The sequence below is a fragment of the Nansenia antarctica genome (assembly GCF_963989245.1).
Source record: "Nansenia antarctica genome assembly, chromosome: 6".
In the NCBI taxonomy this organism is placed as follows: domain Eukaryota; kingdom Metazoa; phylum Chordata; class Actinopteri; order Argentiniformes; family Microstomatidae; genus Nansenia; species Nansenia antarctica.
This window is the reverse complement of record NC_137676.1, coordinates 39738271-39760770: the sequence shown is the minus strand read 5'-3', so window position 1 is coordinate 39760770 and position 22500 is coordinate 39738271. Positions and strand designations below refer to the sequence as shown.

The following is a 22500-nucleotide window of genomic DNA, read 5'->3' as shown; positions in this document are numbered from 1 at the left end:
TACGCAGGACGTGTGCGCCTGTGTGTGCGTGCGTCCGTGCGTGTGTATGTGCGTGCGTGTGTGTGCGTGGTCCCGCCATACCTGCGCAGCAGCAGCTTGGGGTGGTTCTTGCTCTCCAGGTTCTTGTCGATGAGGTCGGACAGCAGGTGCTTCAGCACGTCGGTGGCGTACTCCAGCTTGCCCTGCAGGGCCGTCATGATGAGCGAGGCCACGTTGCCGCGGTCGCGCATGCTGAAGGAGCGCTGCAGCTCCAGGGTGCGGATGAACGTCAGCAGGAACACCTTGTTGTTGATGAGCTGGGCGAACTGCTTCAGAGCCTTCTCTGTGTTCAGCTGCCCGTTGCCCGAGACCTGGACACACGCACACACGCACACATACGCACGCACACATACACACATACGCACGCACACATACACACATACGCACAGGCACATACACAAGACGCACGCAGGCACGCACAGGCACACACCCACACACACACAGGCACGCACACACGCACGCAGGAACGGAGGCACACGCACGCACACGCACACACACAAACAGACACACGCAAACGCACAAACACACAGACACACACACGCACGCGCACGCACACGCACACACACACACACACACACACACACACACACACACACACACACACACACACAGGCAGGGCACAAAGGGTTAGTCCAAGAAAGGCACAGTAACAATGCTTCCATTAGCCGGCTTTCCACACAGCACTGCGTGTGGCAAGGCCCAAAGAAATGCTTTCCATTTCCACAGTCACTCCCGGGCTCCGACAGGGCTGACACCGGGCCTCAGACTGTCCACCCCCCTCTCCCCCCCCTGGTACTTAGGAGGCCAAAAGGGGGAGGAGGGGGCTGATTTAGAGCGACGGCGGGATATTCTTAAGTTCTTATGCTTTAGTTGGCTTCGAGCATTAGCCGGCCACTAGCAAGCCTCGGCTCAAGCTGCTTTAAAGCAGCTATGTACTCCCTGATACACTTTAGAAACCTTACGATTTCAAAACGTCTGACAGAACGAAGCCAAACTAAGCGTTTGATTTGTTGAATTGAACCCAGACTAAAATAAAGACACATAATACACTGATTGTGTATTACGCTTAGCGAACAGAGGCCGTGTGACTTTGACCTCGGCAGTGGCCTCTCACCCATCCCTCTCGAAACATCTCTGATAAAACGGTCATACCCTCACACAGAGTGGCCTGTGGTAGAAAGAGCTGTGGTATTAAAAAAAAGATCTATGGAGTGGTCCCTCCACCCCCCCCACCCTCTCCCCTAGTAGAGGAACTCCCAGTGCTGCCAGAGAATTGGGCATTACCCAGCTCGTTACTTCTGATAGCGGGGCTGCTGGGGGGTGAAATAGCAGCGTGCTGGGAACCCTGCGGTGGCCCCCGTTTGCCCTGTGTGCGGGCGTGCGTGCGTGTGTGTGTGTGTGACAGAGAGTGAATATGTGTGTGTGTGTGTGTGTGTGTGTGAGGCCAGAGAGGCAGAGCAACACACGGGTATCTGTCTTGCTGGAGCCATGCCGCAGGGGAGTGGGGCATACTCCTGCTCTATCTATCTCCCTCCCTCCCTCCCTCCCTCCCTCCATCTCTCGCTCCCTCCCTCCCTCCCTCCCACCATCCCGCCCTCCCTCCAGCTCTCCCTCCCTCCCTCCCTCTCTCTCCCCCTCCCTCCATCTCTCCCTCCCTCCCTCTCTCCCTCCCTCCCTCCCTCCATCTCCCTCTCTCTCTGTCGTACCTCCAGTTCTCTGAGGACAGGGTGGTCCTCTATGCCAGGGAAGAGGACCCTCATGGCGTAGGTTCTGTAGTCCAGGTGGGGGATGCCGGCGCGGTCCAGATCACTGGTCAGCTCGTTGATGTCAGTCTGCAGCTCAGCGAAGGCTGGGGGGAGGAGAGGGGAGGGGAGGGGAGGGGAGGGGAGAGGAGGGGAGGGGAGGGGAGGCGAGGGGGGGAGAGAAGACATGAGCAGGAGAAAGTATGGATCGATCGGCTTCAGACCACATGTGCGGGGGAAAAATATAGCATTACTGTTCGTTACTGAGCCGTACAACATTGATGAATCTGCCTCGTCTGGAAACATGCCTAATTTGCCCCCGCTGACATCTGAGCAGAAAACACCAATGTTCTTTCTGTCAGAAAACAACTTGATAGCTATTTCTCAACAAAAAGAAACAAAACCCCCATCCCTGTACACACGCGCACACGCACACACACACATGCACACACACACACACATGCACACACACACACACACACACACACACACACACACCACACACACACACACACACACACACTCACACACACTTCTCCCGGCCAGTAAATTGGCTGTAGCCGAGCCCCCAGTGTGCCGGTCGCAGTGTGAGACTGCAGGTGAGATGTGGTTAATTGGCTCCATCCTGACTGAGCCCTGGGCCTGGCTCTGCCCTGGGGGGCCCCCCTATCTGCAGCCTATCACAGACCCCCCCCCCCACACACACACACACACACACACACACACACCCAGCCGCTAGTCTACGGCTCAGACACACACACGCACGCACGCACGGACACACACACACACACACACACACACACACACACACACACACACACACACACACACACCCTGAGGTGAGACCCAGGTACCCCTCTAAATCCACCCTCGGGGCATTTCTCCTCCTCCTCCTGGCCACAGCTGATGATTTAAACATGAGTCTTCTGCCTCTCCCTCCGGTACTACCTGGCTGCACGTCAGGATGTGGCCAGGGTTTTAAGTCCAGTCAAGTCAAATTTGATTATCCCACTAGGGGAGATTTGGTTGCAGCCAGGTATTAAAAACACGTTCAATCCATCATAAATATAACATAAAAGACAACATACCAGACAGAACACAGAGACAATACAATACAATACAACACAGTACAGCGCAAGATCACTTCATGTGAAGACAAAGGACGCGGAAAGTGCCTAGTGCAAATTTGTGCAGATTCAGCCTGCTTATTGCAGTGCAAACAAAAGTCTTTGATTTTTTTTACAGTTGGAACTCTATCTACCTGAAGGTAGAATCTCAAAGTCCCTCTGCAGGGGAAGGTCCGTACAGTCCAATGTGGCTTTGGCCTTCCTTACGACCTGCCGATCGTAAAGGTCGGAGAGCTGTGCTTGGTTCATCCCAATGACTTTAGCCGACCAAGCGTATTCTTATTGGCCAGATTCAGGTTCCCAAACCATGCCACAATACTAAAAGACAGCACCAATAAAGGGTCTGTAGAACACAGTCATCATTTTGGTGACACCATCATTTTGGTGAATTATTAAAATAATTCATTTTTACAGATGGTTGTTGTACCTTCTTAGAAATGGCATCTGCATTAGCATGAAAGCATAACCCGATTATCAAACACAGTACCCAAATATGTGTAACTCTCCAACAAATCAATCTCAGCTCCCTCAATAACTGAGTTTGGGGAAGGGTTCTGACTTCCTAAAATCAATAATCATGTCCTTGGTCATCAACGACCGGCCCATGATCTAGTGCCCCCCGCCACACCCACCCCCCTTCAGCAGGCTAACGAGGTGAGTCATCTGCAAACTTGCTCTGACAGCTATCTGTGTAAAGAATATAAAGAAGGGGAGAGAGTACACATCCTTGAGGTGAACCAGTGGAGGAGTGGAGCTTGTATCAAGAGGACATCATTACCTCTCACACAACTCTCACACTTTCTGTCAGAAAGTCTCAAATTCATCCAATGTTAATTTCAAGATAAAAAAAGAGGAGTTTCTTGACAAGCAAGGCTGCATGGTGTTAAAGGCAGAAGTAAAAATCAAAGAAGTCTGGCATGAGTCAGGGGGCCCTCAAGGTGAGGATAGAGGCAGTTCAGCAGCGGCGTCCTCGACACCTCGACACCAGAGGACCAACAGAACCCTGCACCTGCTGCTGCTGAACAGCCTTCTTTATCACCCCCTCAAAAGCCTTCAGAAGTAAAGACGGAAGTGCTTCAGGTCTAAAGTCATTGAAGGTCTTTGGGTTTATATACTCGGCGACAGAGACAATAGTTGAGTATTTTCAGATTACTGTTATCTTTTGTAGCTCTAGAGATTCCATACAAATAATATGAAAAAAGATTGCAGGGCTGCTCAGCACAGGTCGTAAGCACCTCGCCACAGATCTCACCAGGGCACGGCCTCTTTCTCCTTCTGTAGAACTCATTAAAGTCATTAAAACTGTATCAGAGTTAAAACCATCGATACTAACTGCCTTACTCCCCCTCTGATATAACACCCAGTCATTTTGTTCATGCCATACCAGGCAGCTCTTGGGTTATTGCTTCTAAACTCTGTCTCTATCTTGTCTTTGTAAATAATTTCAGCTTTCTTAATTTCAGCCCTTATCTCTTATTTTCCCTCTCCTTGGTTACATCACCTTTAATACAAGCAGCTTTGCTTTGCTTTGACTTATCAGACTTTTCAATTCTTTTGAATCCCAGGGTTTATTATTTGGGAAGACTTTGACGTGCACTTGAAGCAGCCCCTGAAGGACAAGGGAACTGCCCTCAGTCCAGACCTTCCCCCTTCGCTTCACCATCTGCTCACGTTGTGACACAGTCTTCTACGTCGGTAGGAGGTGGACTACATTATGATCTGAGCGGGGGGGTCCACCGACAGATAAGCCCCCTTAATAGGACCATAATAGCACAAGTGTAACGTTTACAGTAGGGCAGGAGACATGCTGATAAAAACCAGACAAGTTGCCCTTTAATTTGCAGTGGTTAAAATCGCCCAATATAAAGTTGGGGGGAAACCAATGAGATAGATTGCAGTTGCTGTGTCACTTTGAATATTACATCAGCGTTCGCTTCAGGATGTCTAGAAACCACGGTGACGAATAATTGAGGGAATTCCCTCGGGAGGTAGAAGCTCTATCTCTGCTAGACAGAGTCGTTCTCTGACAGTAACATTACTGCGCCATCTGAGGTTCATATACAAGCAAACGCTTGTCAATCCTTTCCTGTGTCTTCCTCCGTTACCTCACAGTCACGATCGAGTCGAATAAGAGTCCCGAAGCCATTAATATCCAGAGAAGAACCCATTTCCATATCTGTCAGCCAAGTTTCAGTCACCGCCATGATGACAAGGCTTCTCTGAGTTCGTGTAGATGAGTGATAGAGGCTTGCAACTCGATTCAATGTTATTCTTTAAAGACTGCACGGGATGCAAACAAGAACAAACAAGAACTTCCAAGATGTTGTCTGATCCGTCTGCGAACACCTGACATTATACTGTACGTCGTTTTTAGACAGGCTCCACATCTAGGATAGATATGCCAGACAGCGGATTATCCATAAAGTAAACCGGGGGCTTGTTGATTCTATTGTAGCCCCGAGAGAAATTCCAGTGTGTACTGAATTCTGATTGCTTGGGAATGGTGGAGGCCCAGAGCGATATTCCGGGTAAAAAAAGGGCCACGAATAGAAAAAGGATCTCTATTATTCAGTGATCATACAACAACAATAGTTAGGAGGATGACAGTTAACATTTAGGAGTTAAACCCTAAAGTAAAAACACAATAAAACACAATACTCAGATGCTCAACACCTGCTACTGGTCACCACACGAGCAGCGCCCGGTCATGCTTAGGACTATAAGCCTCACGCAACCTTACACACACACGCACTCACGCACGCACGCACGCACACACGCACGCACACACACACACACACACACACACACACACACAGACACACACAGACACACACAGACACACACACACACACAGACACAGACACAGACACAGACACAGACACAGACACAGACACAGACACAGACACACACACACACACACACACACACAGACACAGACACAGACACAGACACAGACACAGACACACACACACACACACACACACACACACACACACACACACACTGTACCAGCTGGGACCTAGATGAGCCCAGAGCACAAAGCTGCCCCCACTATTAACCTCTCTGCTTCTGCACCGGGAAGAAAAGAGCAGACACAACCTACAGGCAACCAGGCAATGTCACCTACAAGGACCTTCTTCACTTCCTTCACTTAACTTTGGTGCAGTATCCTTTCCTGTCCTGCCATTGACAGACAGATTCTGATGAACTTGACCTGACCTTATTGTTTTTTTGCTTTCTCCTTCTCTGTCAATTCACTTCTTATAGAGGTTTTCTCATGACGGCATCTACCCTATAGTCCGACCGGTCGTTAGTGGACTGATGAGTGTGAGTAGGGCATCATAGAGAGGATGTCATGGTCTCTGGTAGCAAGCGTCTTCTCTGAGTCCGCCCTGAGCAGCAAGTAAGATTAAATATCTTAAATCAAGGCGATATATGCTTGTTTTCTGACTGACTGCACTCATTTTAAGATATATTTGGCTTTTATTTTACTCATTTTATTTTATTTTTTTACTTTTTTAAGAACATTTTGTGAAATCTTCCTGTTCTGTTGGCAGATAATTTTGCTTATATTAAGTAGTATATGTTCCCGCATTTTATTGTTTTTGTGAGTAGCAGTAGCGTGGGAACCAGGGCAGGGATGTCGGTCTAAAGGGGTGAAGGGGGTGAGGGAGTCTCCTGTTCTTCCCCTGGGCGTGAGGTCAGAGGTCAGCCCATGTTGTGTAACACTGGTGTAACCTCTCTGGTCTCTGGGCCATCAGGGGACTGTGTGTGAAGCGGCTCAGAAGGGACACAGATTTGTCAGCGGGCTTAACGAGTCATGAGTAACGACCCGTGCCATATCTTCATATGCTACCCCATGCAAACATATGGTGTACACACACACACACACACATACATGCACACACATGAGCGTACACACATGAACACACACATGAACACACACACACACACACACACACACACACACACACACACACACACACACACTTCATCCGTGAGCACCTAAAACCCCCACCATGAAATAAAGATGATGTGTCCTTCCAGATCTCTTCATACCGTGTCGGAAGTTGTGTGTTAACTCCACTGGGTTAATGAAGGTTTGTGCGTGATTGTGTGTGTGTTCATGTGTGTGTGTGTGTGTTCGTGTGTGTGTCTGTGAGGGAGTGACAGGCATCAGGTGCGTTGCAGTGTGTCACGTTAGGGGTGATGAACAGGGCAATGTGGCAGAGTGTGTGTGTGTGTGTGCCAGTATAGCTATATGCGTCAACCAGGACACGCAATTGGGAAGGTGTACTATCGTGTAGAGGCACACGGTTTAAATAGGAGAGTAGTCTATTTCTGTTACACTACTTCTGTTAACACACAGCACCAATAATTTGACTACTACTACTACAACTGCTACATACTGCAAAAAAATACCCTTTTTCCTCTTTCATACGATTACACCACGCACAACTGAACCTCAGTCAATGTAACTTCCCCCATTCAGCCTGCGTGGATGAGACAAGCTGCTGTCACCATGGTGAAACCGGGAACAAGTCGGCAACCAGTTAAATTGTTCAGACTTTTATTCTAATGTAAAAAAAATAAAAATAAAATCCAAATGTGAAAATCAACGACACACTCGCTAGTCAAGCCAAAACAGTGCAACGCAATGGATTCAGTGAGCAATCCCCCACTACTCTACTCTACACTAACTAGGTAGTAGTGGGGATGAGTCACCGATTCCATTGCGACACAATATTTGTGTCGTTGATTTTCAACAACGTTGACATTTATTAGCATTTTTCAGAATAAAAGTCTGAACAATCTAAATGGTTGCCGACTTGTTCCCGGTTTCACCAGCTTCCGTCACACATATCGATATAAAGTGGATTAAAAATGGCCACCGGGGGGGGGGGGGGGACCCCGTGCCGTGACACAGTGCACAGACGTTGACAGAGAGAGAGTGGGGGAAGTTTAGGATGTCATCGGCTGTCGCGTTTCTGGGCTCTACTCACCCTCCTTGCACTCGAGGGCGACCCGCGACTCCAGGTTGTCCATCTGCATCTGCAGACGCTTCAGCGTGAGGTCGTTCTCCCGCGACTTGCGCTTGTAGGCGATGAGGACGAGGATGACGATGATGAGGAGGAGGCCGCCGCCCGCCGCGATGCTGACGATGGCCGGGAGGGTGAGCAGGCTGTCTGACAGGATGTGGACGGCGCCGGGAGACACGTGGAGACCGCCCACCTGGACCTGTTATAGTACGCACACACACGCACACGCACGCACACACACACAGTTAGGTTTCAAAACAGATACAGTACGTACCAACACACACACACGCACACGCACACGCACACACACACACACACACACACACACACACACACACACACACACACACACACACACACACAGTTAGGTTTCAAAAACAGATACAGTACGTACCAACACACACACACACACACACACACACAGGCCTACACACATTGATGATGTGGGGAGAGAGAAGTGTTCTGGGGCTTGCACTCAATAAGTGAGCGACTGGTAGAAATAATTGCACTGGATTCTCGCCGAACCTTTTGACAGCGAGAGCACAGTCATGCTGGTCTCTGCCTCTGACCTGCTCCTCTCAGCTGACTGAACAGTGATGAGTGCCGAAATAATGGAGTTTACAGGTCAAACATTATGGAAAATAAATCACATAGACCAACACACACCAACACACATGCTGCGGAAACACACACACACACGCACACACACCCCCACCTCCACACCCACACCCACGCACACACAGACATGCATGCAGACGCACACACAGACACAGACACACACACACACACACACACACACACACACACTGAACAGTACTGACCATGACTTTGTACTGGCCGGTAAGGTTGGGGGGCTCACACAGCAGCTGGCTCTCAGACACGGTGACAGAGCAGGGCGTGTCGCCTATCAGCACCGTGTAGTTGAGCTTCACCGCCGACGACGCCGGGGGCACCAGGTTCCTGCCCTGTGGAGGGAGAAGGGTCGGAGGGGGGGGGGGGGGGGGGGGGGTTAATTTCACAGTACAGTAGTACAGTACACAAACTCCCAACGGAGCACCCGACGAGTTCACCTGAAATGCATCGCCTCCCTCTGCGGCTATCATACAGCTGTGAATGTTTTCCCGTTTCAGTCAAACCGCTACACGTTATGGCGTTGCGGTTCGTTGCACATTCAAATCCCCTACCTCGCCAGGCATGTATGTATGTTTAATCTGCAAATCCTGATATGTATTTATATTTGATTTAACCTTCCATTTATCCGCGGGCGTTAGAGCCTCATTGAGATTCAATGCATTTTTCATGAGCCGACCTTAATAAGCACTTTCCAACTGCTCGTACCTTGAGGATGATGGGAGAGCCCGGCTTCTGCTCCAGGACTCCGTTGGGGCTGAGGGGCTCGAAGTAAGGGTTGGGGTAGTAGAGGAAGTTGGTGTTGTTGTAGACCAGCAGGCTCTGGACGTTGTTGAAGATGAAACCGAACTCGTCGGCGTGTTTCACCGTGTCCAGGCCGGGCCGGTAGTCTGCTAGCAGGGAGGGGGCCAGGCAACTCATACTGGTCATGTTCAGCACCTTACACACCTGGGGGAGAGGGAGGGAGGGAGGGGGAGAGAGGGAAGGAGGGGAGGGAGAGGGGGAGGGGAGGGAGGGGGAGGGAGGGAGGGGAGCGAGAGGGGGTGGGAGGGAGATGAGAGAGAGAGAGAAATGAATAAAACAGTCCCTTTTTCAGAGAGAGAGAGAGAGAGAAAAAAAGACAGAGAGACAAAGTTTTGCTGCTGCTCAGTAACAACTCCAGAACAGCCGGCGCAGGATGAGACCCAGTAGCCATCACGCTCTAATAACCCCCGCTCTCCCAAACGGAACACCCAACACGCCGAGGCGGGCTGAGCTCAGGCGGCGGCGTACACCCCGTCCTCTTCATCCCTTTGATTCTGGAGAAGAGAATTTCTGTATTTCAGAACTCGTAATTGTTTCATTACGGCCCCAAAGTGTAGTCCTTCACGCTGAACACGAGGAGAGCCTTTGAAACCTGCCGTGTTGCTCCAGGCCCTGAAAATGTGCACATCAAGCCCATTAGCGATGAGCGAGGGTCCGCTGTTTGTGGACCCCGGCCCCGCCGTCCGACCCGCGAGTTTCACAGACGTCGGGCCCGGCCTTCTCGGACCCCCGCTTTTGTGTGGATTCGACGACGATCAGAGCCTGACCCGGACCCGCGTATACATATTTTATTTTAAAATTAGAAAATAAAAAAACATACAACATTATCCATGAAGGAGGAAAGGAGGACAGGATAGGAGGAACAGGAATCCGAATGAACCTGGAGTGTTTTTATCATCCTCATTTCAGAGGGAAAGAAAACAAACCGCCGTTCCATCCCATCGCCTACATTTTTATTATCCCATAGAACTTTGATGTGAATCCCACCCGGTTCTCTGAAACGGGGGCAGGTCGGGGGGGGACGCTGTGGCCCCTCCCCTAAGGTTGCTCATGCGGTGTATAGATGCTACGCAGACAGGGTTGAGGTAAAGTCATGCTGTCTTGACTAAACACTACAACTCCCAGAGTGCCCAGGGGCAGCCGTACCCCCCCTCTCAGGGAGCCGTGTGGTGAGATGCTGGTGCTCTAACACAGCAGGGGGGGGGGGGGGGGGGTGCCAAGCCCAAACCGGGGGGGGGGGGGGGGGTTTCTCACCTCTTTCTCACTCTTTTTCTTTCTTTCTCTCTCTCTCACGCTCTCTTTCTTTCTCATAACTCTCTCAGGGGGACAACTTAATTAGAGCTAAATAACTTCAAAGCTGGGTAGCTCTGGCGAGCCCCCCCCCCCCCCGCGCGCGCGAGCGTGCGTGCCTCCGGTGCAGTTACCTGGTCGTCCTCTTGCGCTTTGGAGCCCGGGTAGGACGATCGATACGGGCCCGTTCCCGGTATCTCCACCCTTTGATTCCGCACACGCAAGCGATGCAGGCTCACAGTCTCTGTGAGCTGGCTTCAAGTGTGTGTGGAGTGGGGGGGGGGGGGGGGGGGTGGGGGCATGTCTACCTTCAGACATGCTCTTTGAGGTAAGAGTACAGAGTGTGAGTGTCTTCCGGGGGTTGAATTATTAAGTGTGTAGCGTGGTGTACTGTGGCGTGGTTCTGTAGCCGCCGGGCCGGGCTGTACTGGAGTGGCCGGGGAGGAGCCTGGGAGCCGGGTTCAGCAGGATGTTAGCTCCGCTGTCAGGAGACACGGGAAACTGGAAACACGGTTCCGACATTACAGCTGTCCCAGCTACACACACACACACACACACACACACACACACTGCTCTCTGTGTGCGTGTGTGGCTGTGCGCGCCACCCTGCCTTACAAGGCCTAAACGCTCCCATGCGGTTGCTCTGGTGGTGTAGTGACATCACCGCTGTTCATGTTTGCATGCTAGTGAGGACTGGAGTACGAGAGAGAGGGAGAGAGAGAGAGAGAGAGAGAGAGAGAGAGAGAGAGAGAGAGAGAGAGAGAGAGAGAGAGAGAGAGAGAGAGAGAGAGAGAGAGAGAGAGAGAGAAAGAGAGAGAGAGGAACTCTGGAACTCTGCCAAAGCCATGCATAATGCCTGCCTCTCTGACATTTTCCACTTTCCAAATGATTGAATTTACCAAATGGAACAAGTTAGCTTACACACACGCACACGCACACACACACACACACACACACACACACACACACACACACACACACACACACACACTCGCACACACAGAAACATGCTTGTATGCATACACTTGCACACACACACATGCCCACACTCACACACACACACTCACACATCAACAGAAACACCTTTGCATGTGCACGTACACGCATACACGCGCGCGTGAGAGATTCGGTAGCACAGGTGACACTTTCTCAGAGCGTCTTCTAATCCCATTACACGTTACAGCAGACAGCAGGGATGAGAGTCAGCACGAGGGAGGGCAGACTACAGTGGGATTCCATCTCATCTTCTGCCATTTGTTTATTCTTTTGTCATCGAACTCTGCTTATGAACGTATCTAGCGTATGCAATAGACCACCATACCTTCTAGTTCATCGGTCGTCCTAAGCTTCAAATAATACACTTCCTTTCGCTCCCAAACTCAGAAGGAGACGGTGGAAACTAAGAGAGACAGTGAAACTAAAGTTACAGATCCACGGGTTATCTCTCGGTGTGGTGCTGGGGAGTCGTGTGCTAGCGACAGCTGCAGATGCTAAGCACAGCGTCTCTGCCTGTCTTGGTTGGGAACGGAGCGAGGCATTTGCAAGTCAACGACGGCTTCTCCTGCCATCTGTTCAGCCTGAGCTGGTGTGCCGTGTGTTTTCCCCACACTCACGTCAACAAATGTATTCCCCCTCTCCTCTCCTCTCCTCTCCCTGCCTACCCGAATCCCGTCTACCGAGGCAGGCACTCATGTACGACTGTGCCGCGGTGACTGAGTGAGAGTGATGTCTGTAAATCCGGAGGGAGGCTGAGTCGTCTGAATAAGTCACCGGGCTTAGTGCTTTACGGGTAGTGATGGGGAGAAATGGTGAATTATGGGTAGCGAAGGGGGAAATGGGCCAGCTGAGCACCACAGCGCGCTGGGGGCTTTTCCACATGAGTGTCAATCATTATACTGTATATTTTGTACCACTACTATGTATTGTCGCGTTCAATACGGAAACATCGCACGTTGGTCTAATGACTCAAATACTAAGAAACAGCATGCTAATCATACACTTTTAGATTTATTACAGTCATTACCTTTTTTACAATTGAACTTATACTGGCCATACAGTGGAGAGAACGTCCATTGCTCCAGGCTAACTGCAGATACAGGCTATTGTATATGCAAACCCTCCACATCCAGTAAACAGTGGCTTCAGGTCAACAGATAATACAGACAAAAATAATTGGAATGGTGCTTTTTCCCCCCCCTTTCTTTCTCGTTTTTTACTCTGGCACTGGTGCAGTGCATCGCAAAATCTCTGACAGCCCCTACTGGCTCCGAGGCTGACGTACGCCCTACTGCAGCCCACTCGGCTGGCCTCTGGTTTTACACAGGAGAGAAGAGGGGGAGCGGGGCTGAGAGAGAGAGGCTCTAGGGCGGTGAGTAGGCCGGGCGATCCGTGGTCAAGGGGGGTCATAGGTCGTCTTCAGTTGTCGTCGAGCGCTATCACTCCTACGCTGCATCCACGGTGCATCCGCGTAATATGCCGTCTCTGCCGTCTCCAGCAGTGGGCGGCTTTGACCTGCGTTCTTCTGACTTCCGAGTCAGAGCCTTCTGCGAACCCTGTCTGGCAGTGGTGGCGATGGTGGAGGTGGTGGTGGAGGTGGAAGAACCGCGCTGAACAGCACAGAGGCTCCATGAAATGTGCGAAGCAGAAGTGGTGGTTATTATGTAACGGTTTCGCAAGCTGCACCGTTAGCGGAGGTGAGGGATCGTTCTCGTGCTAATTGAGAGCTGCTGCTTTGAAACCGTTCGCCGGGGCCGCGCTGCGAGTGTTTGAATAATGCCCTCTGTTGTTCCTCCGTCGATACGTACACGTGTAACGGGAGCCTGGCCAGGAGACGGGCGGGGAGAACGGATGGCAGGGGGCTGTACGCTCCTGAAGGAGAGGAAGGGGAACCCTGACAAGACACTAGAAGAACAGGGCTAGAAGACACTAGAAGAACAGGGCTTTGAGTTTCACCCCCCCGCCCAAAAAAGGTTATTCCCTCAAACTTGCCCCATGTCCCCTATTATCTTTACAAGTCTGATCTGTGAACCATGGGAGGGAACAAGAGGTAGATTGAAGGGGAATGAACCAGGGAATACTGTATTCTGAACACCGACTTCTTTATTCCCTCTGTCTATCTGTTCACGGAGTGTTCTTGGAGTGTTCATTACACGGCTCTTAAAGGCGATGGCCTGCCGTTCCAGGGGACATTGTTCTAGAAGGAGCGTCTGATTGCGTTGGAGAAGGATTGTAAGTGCCTAGCAGCGCCCTACACCCCCGCCCCCCCCCCCGCCACCCCCCGCGCCTCATACTGAAGTAGGTCTGTGATAAGCTCCAATTGCACCTGATCGTTTCTTACTCGAGGTCGGGAATCATGACATCACAAAGACATCTTAATGGTCTGCAAATGTGACAAGTTGAGTTCTCTTTGAGAGCTGAAAAATTGGGGCGGGCGAAGAAAAACCTTTTAGGCTTTAATCAAGAACAATGATGAACGTTTCAATTGTGAACCGGTGACAGGTACAGAGAATGTCACAAAGAAAATTGTCTCCCCACTCATTCCGCGGCTTCTGTTCTTCTCCGTGAATCTTCCGCAGGCTTCCGCAGGGGGGAGGGGAGGGGGAGGGGGAGGGGGAGGGAGACGAGCGAGGCAATTTAAGGGGAGGCAGGTGATGCTTTGAAGGCTGACTTGACAGGCGCTCGCCGTCTGATTGCTAGGCTGCGCCGCTGTTTGCCTTTCCCCGGTGACAAAGGGGAGAGGAAGGGATGAAGAGATCCATAATTGTAACCTCAGCAGTTAATACAAATTCACACCGCTCTGGTGGTGGAAGGAATCAAAGAGAGGCGGTGGGGGGGTGTGTGTGTGTGTGTGTGTGTGTGGGGGGGGGGGGGGGTGAGAGATGAGACTGAACGGTGCACTTTTCAAAGCTGCCTGCACCTGACAGAACCAGACAGCGTTCACACAACGTGTGACTTTTCAGTTGTGTCCTGAAACGCTCGGGCTTCTGGGAGTTTTTTTTTTTTTCAGGGGGGAGGGAAGCGGTTGTCCCAGTACGGAAACACGTGTGGAACAAAAAGGCCTGGAGCACAGTGATGATGTCGGGGAGTAGAGCAGTCACGGAGCGTCACAGACACCTCGGCACTGTTTTAAAGTGACTAATGGCTGAGACGGAGAGTCAGGAACGCAGACGGAACGCACTTCTACATCGGTTCTGCGAGATTCTATTCTAAGTGAGGCGAGAGATGGAAGGTGTTACGTAAAGGGGGTATTTGCTCTGTTTGCGTAGGTGCGCACCTACAGTCATGGGAAAGAATTAGGACACACCATGAAATATATATTTTTTCTTTTAAGAAATATGGACATCTCAATATTTGATCTTCTTTCACAATATCTTTCACAATAATATAACAATATCTATAGATAAAGGTGATGTATTTGAACCAAAAGCAATGACATTTTAACGTTTGGACATTTGAACAAAAAATTAACAACAATGCCAATTCCTACTAAGGAAAAAGTATGCCCTAATACCTGGTATTCATAGTTTGCACGTGTCGTCACGGCATAATGGGGACGCCCACCTGGCGGGCAAAACAAATCTTTCTTCCGCTGCCTGCCAGCTAATGTTTCAGGTTTTTACCAAGTAATTAGTTGTTTGACAAAATGCTGGATAGTTGCTGTGCAATCGGGTGCACTAGCCGATGAGGAGATGACCCTGGGTTGGGCTTCTACAGAATTCCGTCAGAAAAAGAAAACCCAGAGAGGAGAAGATTGTGGATTTGTGCTATTAGACGTGTCTCAGTCCCTGGGGAGGGCAAACCATCAAAGTACACACGTCTCTGCAGCGAACATTTCAAAGATAAGCTCAAGTAAACACTGATTATTTTAATTATTTACGTACTTTAGCCACTTTACTCTATTATACTGAGCCAATTACCACTATTGCACTATTGTCATTGTTCATATTGTATTCCACCCCTGTACATTGTACCGCACATTTCAAATCTTTTATCTAGTATTTTTTGTATATATAGTTATTTTTAATCTTGTCGTATCATATTTATTATTATTATATTATTGTTTTTGTTTGCTATGCACCGTGGATGAGAGGGAAACGCAATTTCAGCCCTCTGTATGTCTGTACATAATTGGATTGACAATAATTATTTGACTAATTATTGACTAATTATTCTATTTTTAGTCATTATCTTTGCATAATCGTTCTGACATGGTTTGTTTTTGTGGACGCTACCAGCTTGGAGTTGGTTATGTCCGTCCTTTAGCTAGCTAGCTAACATTAGCATTATTGAGCCATCCAGATCGAAAAAACGGATAACTGTCTGTACTTTTGTACGCTTTCATCCTGGCGGCAGTGTGAGGGGAAGGATTCTCCACAATATATATGTAAACATCACCAAACTGGAGCTCTGGCAGCAGCTTCACTGTTTTTAGTGATTGAAATACTGCGGCGGGTGCTGTATATGGATCGCAAGTGTCCAAAATGTGTAGTTTGTTCACATATCTTTGTTTTTCTTCTTTTGAGAGGTGATCTAAATAATCGTTGCTTGAAACAGGTGGGAAAATGACAGGTCATTGCTGCAGTTCTACGGAGTTTCCACTATGTTTTGCCCGCCAGGGCTCTGCGCCCGTCACGTGACTGCAAACTATGAATTGCCCCCTTTTGGCTGAAATAACCTCAATTAGACATTTCCTATAACTGTCCACCAGTCTCTGACATGCGTGTGTATGAGATAGAGAGACAGTGTGCATCTGCGTGTGTATTATGTATATTGTATTTCCGCAAAGTGGAGTGGAGTGCTACTATGTATTCTCTCACCTTGTGCTCTTGTTTGGCACTACTACTGAACTTCTACCTGTTCTCTGGCCTCCCTCCCACCCCTACAGTATCTCTCTGCCCTCCCTACCGTCACCCTGATCACCACTGGAAAAAAAAGAAAGAAGAAGAAGAAATCCCATTCCCTTAATTAAACATGGACCCGCAGGACCGGAGCGCAAATGCAATTTGTAACGATTCCCACAGCCCAGCCCTGATTATACAGGGCCCCCTTTTATGCTGACCGAAGACTTCTGACAGCAGTTAATGTTCCATTGAAACCCATTAGGAGAAGCGCAGCTCCTTTCCTTAGCCCCCCGCGCTCAACCCCGCCAACCCGACTCCCACACTCGGCGGGCTTCGAGGAAAAAACTCCCTCTTGAGGAGGGCCCTTGTACATTCAGGGCTGAAGCAAGTCGACAGCAATAACGGCGAGGATAAGGAGGCGCGGCTGAGAGTGTGGCGCTGAAAGCCTGGCCCCTTGGTGGCTGGAGAGCTGCTGCTGCTAAAACACTGTAATTAAATAGTGCATGTGCACCACTCTCTGGCTGATGCATTATTCAGGGCGGTAGTTACAGAGTGTTTAGGGAGATACGGCCGTGTAAGAAGGGGTGGGTTGTTGGAGCGTTCAGTGGGGGTTAGCGGGGTTGGCTATGACTCTCTCTTCCCTGACACCAATTAAGTCTACTTTAGCTAGGACTCTCTTTCTCCATGCCACATTTGGACTGCGGGATCTGGTTTGAACAGGAGAATTGAGTCTGGAGGGTAGAACCCTGTGCGTTCAGTAGTATTGAGTGTGCAGGGTAGAACCCTGTGCGTTCAGTAGTATTGAGTGTGCAGGGTAGAACCCTGTGCGTTCAGTAGTATTGAGTGTGCAGGGTAGAACCCTGTGTGTTCAGTAGTATTGAGTGTGTAGGGTAGAACCCTGTGTGTTCAGTAGTACAGGAGCTACTCACGTTGACAGACTCTCGGCCGGCGTACTTGACTCTGATCCTGGGCTCCTGGACCACGTCAAGGTTGGTCCCTGTCACCATCAGGGGGGTGTGGCCACTGTACCAGACACACACGCATGTGGTGTTAGCACAGTGTCATATCATGCACGCACGCACACACACATGCACGCACGCACGCACACACACACACACACACACAGACAGACACACATATATATACAGTATATATATTGCAGATATTAGATAATAAATACATAAACAACATACAACATTCAAACAGCAGGCTTGACAAGATGACATCCCCCCAAAACTTCCTGACCCCCCCCCCCCCCCCCCCCCACCAAAAAAAAAAAAACACTCCAGCTTCAAAACTATCTTCCAGAAGATAATAGGCTTTTTGAGAAGGTAATGATCAGAGATGCTTTTTAACTGAATTCAGCAGAGGCTATCAAACCCAGCTGGGGGCTCTGCCTTTGAAACACCAGAGGCGCGCCGCGGCGGTAGTTAGCATGCAGGGGTCGTCCGCCGCTCGATAATAAAACAACACCAAAACAAAACGCGGGGAAGAGAGAGACAGGAGAGGCTGGGGCCTTTTTCCCTCCAGCTGTTTCTGCTATTGTTCTGCTATCGTTTCCGAAGAAGAAGAAGACTAGCGACATGGCGCACTACACACAGTGACCGGACAGACTGTGGGGCGATAGGCGAGGCAGCTGGGAGCGCTAGATCCACCGTGCAGAGAGAGAGAGAGAGAGTCACACAGCAGCCATATGGCGGGGGTGTCTGAGTACTGACTGAGCACTGCTGCTGCTGCTGCTGCTGCTGCTGCTGCGGTATTAGCTCCGCTAGCGCTTAGTGCTCCGGAGAACAGTGGGACACAAGAGTTATTTAGTCAGACAAGAGAGGGAGACTAACTTACTGGCACTGGGACAGAAACACTGTTCATTATTCTCCCTATTCAAAGTCTAAAGTCCATTCTGGAGGAGGCTTGGCAGTTCGCTGTTGCTAACCTTTACAGCTGAGGCAAGAGTCCAAAGACATGGATGTCTGATGTCTGAAGCAGATGTACAGGAGGGAGCGAGTGTGATATTTACAAAATGAATAAAGATGTATTTGATGTAGTGTACTGGATGACACGTCTCATTCCACTCCTGTCGATGGTAGTGTTAGTATGTGTGCGGTGGTGTTGTTGTTGTTGTTGTTGTTATGTAGACAGAACACTGGCAGATGCTTTGATCTCCTGCCTCCCTGCTGGGTTTCGTTGGTCTGGTTGGCTATGGGGGCAGGGGTGGGGGTGGAGGCGCGCGTGGGGGGGTTGTACGCTTAGCTCCTTGACACTCGTCTACCCTCCTCCTGTCCCAGGATGAGGAGGAGACGGGGGGGGGGGGTGTTTCTCCATAGAGATCTCTCCTGTGTCTCTCCATAGAGATCTTCTTCATCATCATCATCATCAACCTCACCATCTTCTTCATCATCATCATCATCATCATCAACCTCACCATCTTCTTCTTCTTCATCATCATCATCATCAACCTCACCATCTTCTTCTTCATCATCATCATCATCATCAATCTCACCATCTTCTTCATCATGATCATTATCAACCTCACCATATTCTCCTTCATCATCATCATCAACATCATCAACCTCACCATATTCTCCTTCATCATCATCATCATCATCAACCTCACCATCTTCTCCTTCATCATCATCATCATCATCAACCTCACCATCTTCTCCTTCATCATCATCATCATCATCATCATCATCATCAACCTCACCATCTTCTCCTTCATCATCATCATCAACCTCAAAATGTTCATCATCATCATCAACCTCACCATCTTCTCCTTCATCATCATCATCATCATCAGCCTCAACATCTTCACCATCATCATCCTCATCAACCTCACCACCATCATCATCATCCTCATCAACCTCACCATCATCATCATCATCATCATCATCAGTTATACTGATGGGGGGGCTATGGGGGGGGGCTATAGGGGGCTGGGAGGGAGGTGGATGAGTGTGTAGCTGGGGGAGGTGTTAGGGTCAGGGGTTAGGGTTACCTGGCGATGCTCCATTCCGGCTCGATGCGCTGCACGGTGGGGTCGTCGATGTACTCGAACGCCAGGCTCTCCCTGACCTGGGACCTGTCTACGCTCACACTGATCTGCACCGAGCCCATCCCGGTCGGGGAGGGGGCGGAGTAACACACGATCTCCGTCATGGTCCGCCTGCAGGGAAGGGAGGACACACACACACACACACACACACACATACACACACACACACACACACACACACACACACACACACTGTCAGTGTCTCCTCCTAGGTCCTATCTCTACCACCACCCTCTCCATTGCTCTGTTGTACGCTACCGGTACACACACCCCCTGAATCTCTCCCGGTTCATTAACACCACCCTGCCTGGTTGTACCCAGACCCCCCATCATCCCCTCTCTCTCCACCGCCAGAAATACAAGCCAGTAATTAGCCCATATCTCATTAAAGCAGGCTTGACTCCTCAACCTTACAGCATTACAATCACACTACCGCAGGACGCCTTTAAATAGATATCTAACAGAGAGTGGGAGGGAGGGAAGGAGGGAGGGAGAAGGAAATAGAGTGGGAGGGAGATGGAGAGGACCGAAAAGGAAAGAAAAGATCCAGGCGAGCACAAGGTTGTCCGGAAGCTATTAATAGAGGGCTTTGATGCAGTAGGTCATCAAGACCTGATTCAGTTTTACACACGTTTCTGACAGAGGGAGAGGAGGAGAGCGAGAGAGGGGGGTTCTCAGGGGGGGTTCTCACTCATGGGAAGTAGTGAAGAGAGAAAAAGAGAGAGAGAGGACAGAAGTAAAAGAGAGAGAGAGAGAGAGAGAGAGAGAGAGAGAGAGAGACAAGGGAGACATTATGTGTTTGTCGTCGTGTCATAATCACGAGTCTTGACTGTGTTTGAACATGAGAAACGTCTTTGTTTTTGGTTACAGTGTAATACAACACATACAATATCACAACAACGACCACAGGTGATTCGCTCTATATATTTTTTACATTTTTGGCATTTAGCAGACGCCTTATTCCAAAGCGACTTACAATCAATACATTTGAATACTAAGCATGTGAATCAGCAATCCACCATTCGTTGCAGGAAGAGTAATCTAGCTCATGCCCGGGGCCACTGATAGAAGGAAAAACCTTCTCCCTATCGCCTTCTACTAAAGCCTTTTTTTTTTTCTCTCTCTCTCTCTCTCTCTCTCACTCTCACTCTCTCTCTCACCCGTAGAACTCGCAGCTCTGGTTCCCAAACAGGACGCTGACACTGCTGCCGGCCCCCAGGTTCTCCCCGATGATGGTGACCTTGGTGCCCCCCGACTCAGGACCCCGGCTGGGGGACAGGGCCTGCACCGACGGTGTCTGGAGGAGAGAGGGAGACAGAGAGAGAGGGAGAGGGAGAGAGAGAGAGAGAGAGAGAGAGAGAGGGAGAGAGAGAGAGAGAGAGGGAGAGAGAGGGGGAGAGAAGGAGGGAGAGAGAGGGAGAGAGGGAGAGAGAGAGAGTGAGAAGTCTCTCAAGTCACTGTCATACATTTACCTCATGTTACCCTCTCCCCCCGTCATCAGAGAGTCAATGACAGCCCTGTGTACTATGGTACGCGAACGTCCCACGGAGAGAGGGACAGACGAGGAAAAAACCTGGAGCTTTTTAACAGCCCCGGCGAGAGATCTTCCTCCCCTCTCTCTGTTGTGTGTTCTGCATAGCTGAGTTCTGTTCCACTGAAGCTTTTATAAAGATGGAGGCTGAAAATAACCGGTGTTTACAGCAGGCAGCCATCAGAGGGCTCAGGCACACACAGATGGAGGAACATCCAAACAGACAGCCGGGGCGTCCTGAGAGAGAGACAGATAAAACAGCTCGCTCTTTTGTGCGGTGGATACACCCTCACGCACGCACGCACACAAACACAAAGACACACACACACACACACACACACGCACGCACACACACACGCAAACACACACACACACACACACACACACACACACACACACACACATACACACACGAAGAAGCAAACAAACAAACAAACAATAACTCCTCCATTTACCCTGTCCTTTGTCACACTCTCCCTACATTGCTTTCGAAACAAGTTCGTTTTATTTTCTACAAAGTTGTGTTGCATTCTCCTCCTCGTAGGGCTGTGTGATACTGGGGAATTGGCAGGTAACACACTGTAGGCTCCACACAGCTCTGTGAGGTCTGCAGCTCTGCCAAAGACAGCCAACTGCATTATGGGTGACTGAGTGGCAGTACTGACCACTGGGGTGCACGCACACACACACACACACACACACACACACACACACACACACACGCACACACACACACAAGTTTGTCGCTCAGCAAGCTGTAACAGTCTGGGAATTGGTTAAAAAGGCACTATGAAAATCTTGCTGCTAATTACTAGCAGTTGCTAATTGTTAAGGGACAACTAATTGTGACTGTGTGAATGAGTGTGAATTGAAGTGTTGATTATCAGTTTGCTGCAGGCTGGGTTTAGTGTGTGTGTGTGTGTGAGAGAGAGAGAAGGAGAGAGGACAGGTGCTGGCGTGTCCCTGCAGGTTGGTTCATATTTGTTTTCCTCTCCTGTAGCGAAAAAACACTGTGCTCTCCTCTCTCCTCCCACTCTGTTTACTCCAGCAAAGCTGCTCTACTCACGACTCATTTCCCTATACTATTCTGAAGAAAAAAACAAAAACTCAAAAGCTACATTAATACGTGACTAACACAAATGTTTATTTGTTACATAGTTGTGGAGTTGTATAACAGTTCGGCAAACGCACCGGTACAGCACCCACAGTGGCCATAATTAGTCTGTCTCGGTAACAAAACACAACACTACCGTGATATATGATATTAATATTCATACAAATTATGAATGAGTGGGAGTAGGGGAATGAACGACTGGCAAGAAACGCGGATATTTCTATTCATGTCAACAGTTATCGGCCGTTCTGCCAAGTGTTGTTGCGATATTGGCATGTGCCTTTGAGTTATT

At 49.7% G+C, this 22500-nt stretch overlaps 1 protein-coding gene across 1 annotated transcript in view; it reads right to left on the bottom strand.

Moving 5' to 3' along the window:
- The window catches only part of plxna2 (plexin A2), a gene marked incomplete at both ends in the record, with an annotated part of 124186 nt that overhangs the window by 28301 nt on the left and 73385 nt on the right, over positions 1-22500 (bottom strand). The window contains 8 exon segments of the mRNA XM_080535099.1: positions 82-350; positions 1746-1888; positions 7912-8146; positions 8769-8912; positions 9286-9525; positions 17441-17534; positions 19507-19674; positions 20724-20860. Coding sequence (XP_080391225.1) covers positions 82-350; positions 1746-1888; positions 7912-8146; positions 8769-8912; positions 9286-9525; positions 17441-17534; positions 19507-19674; positions 20724-20860 — 1430 coding nt within the window.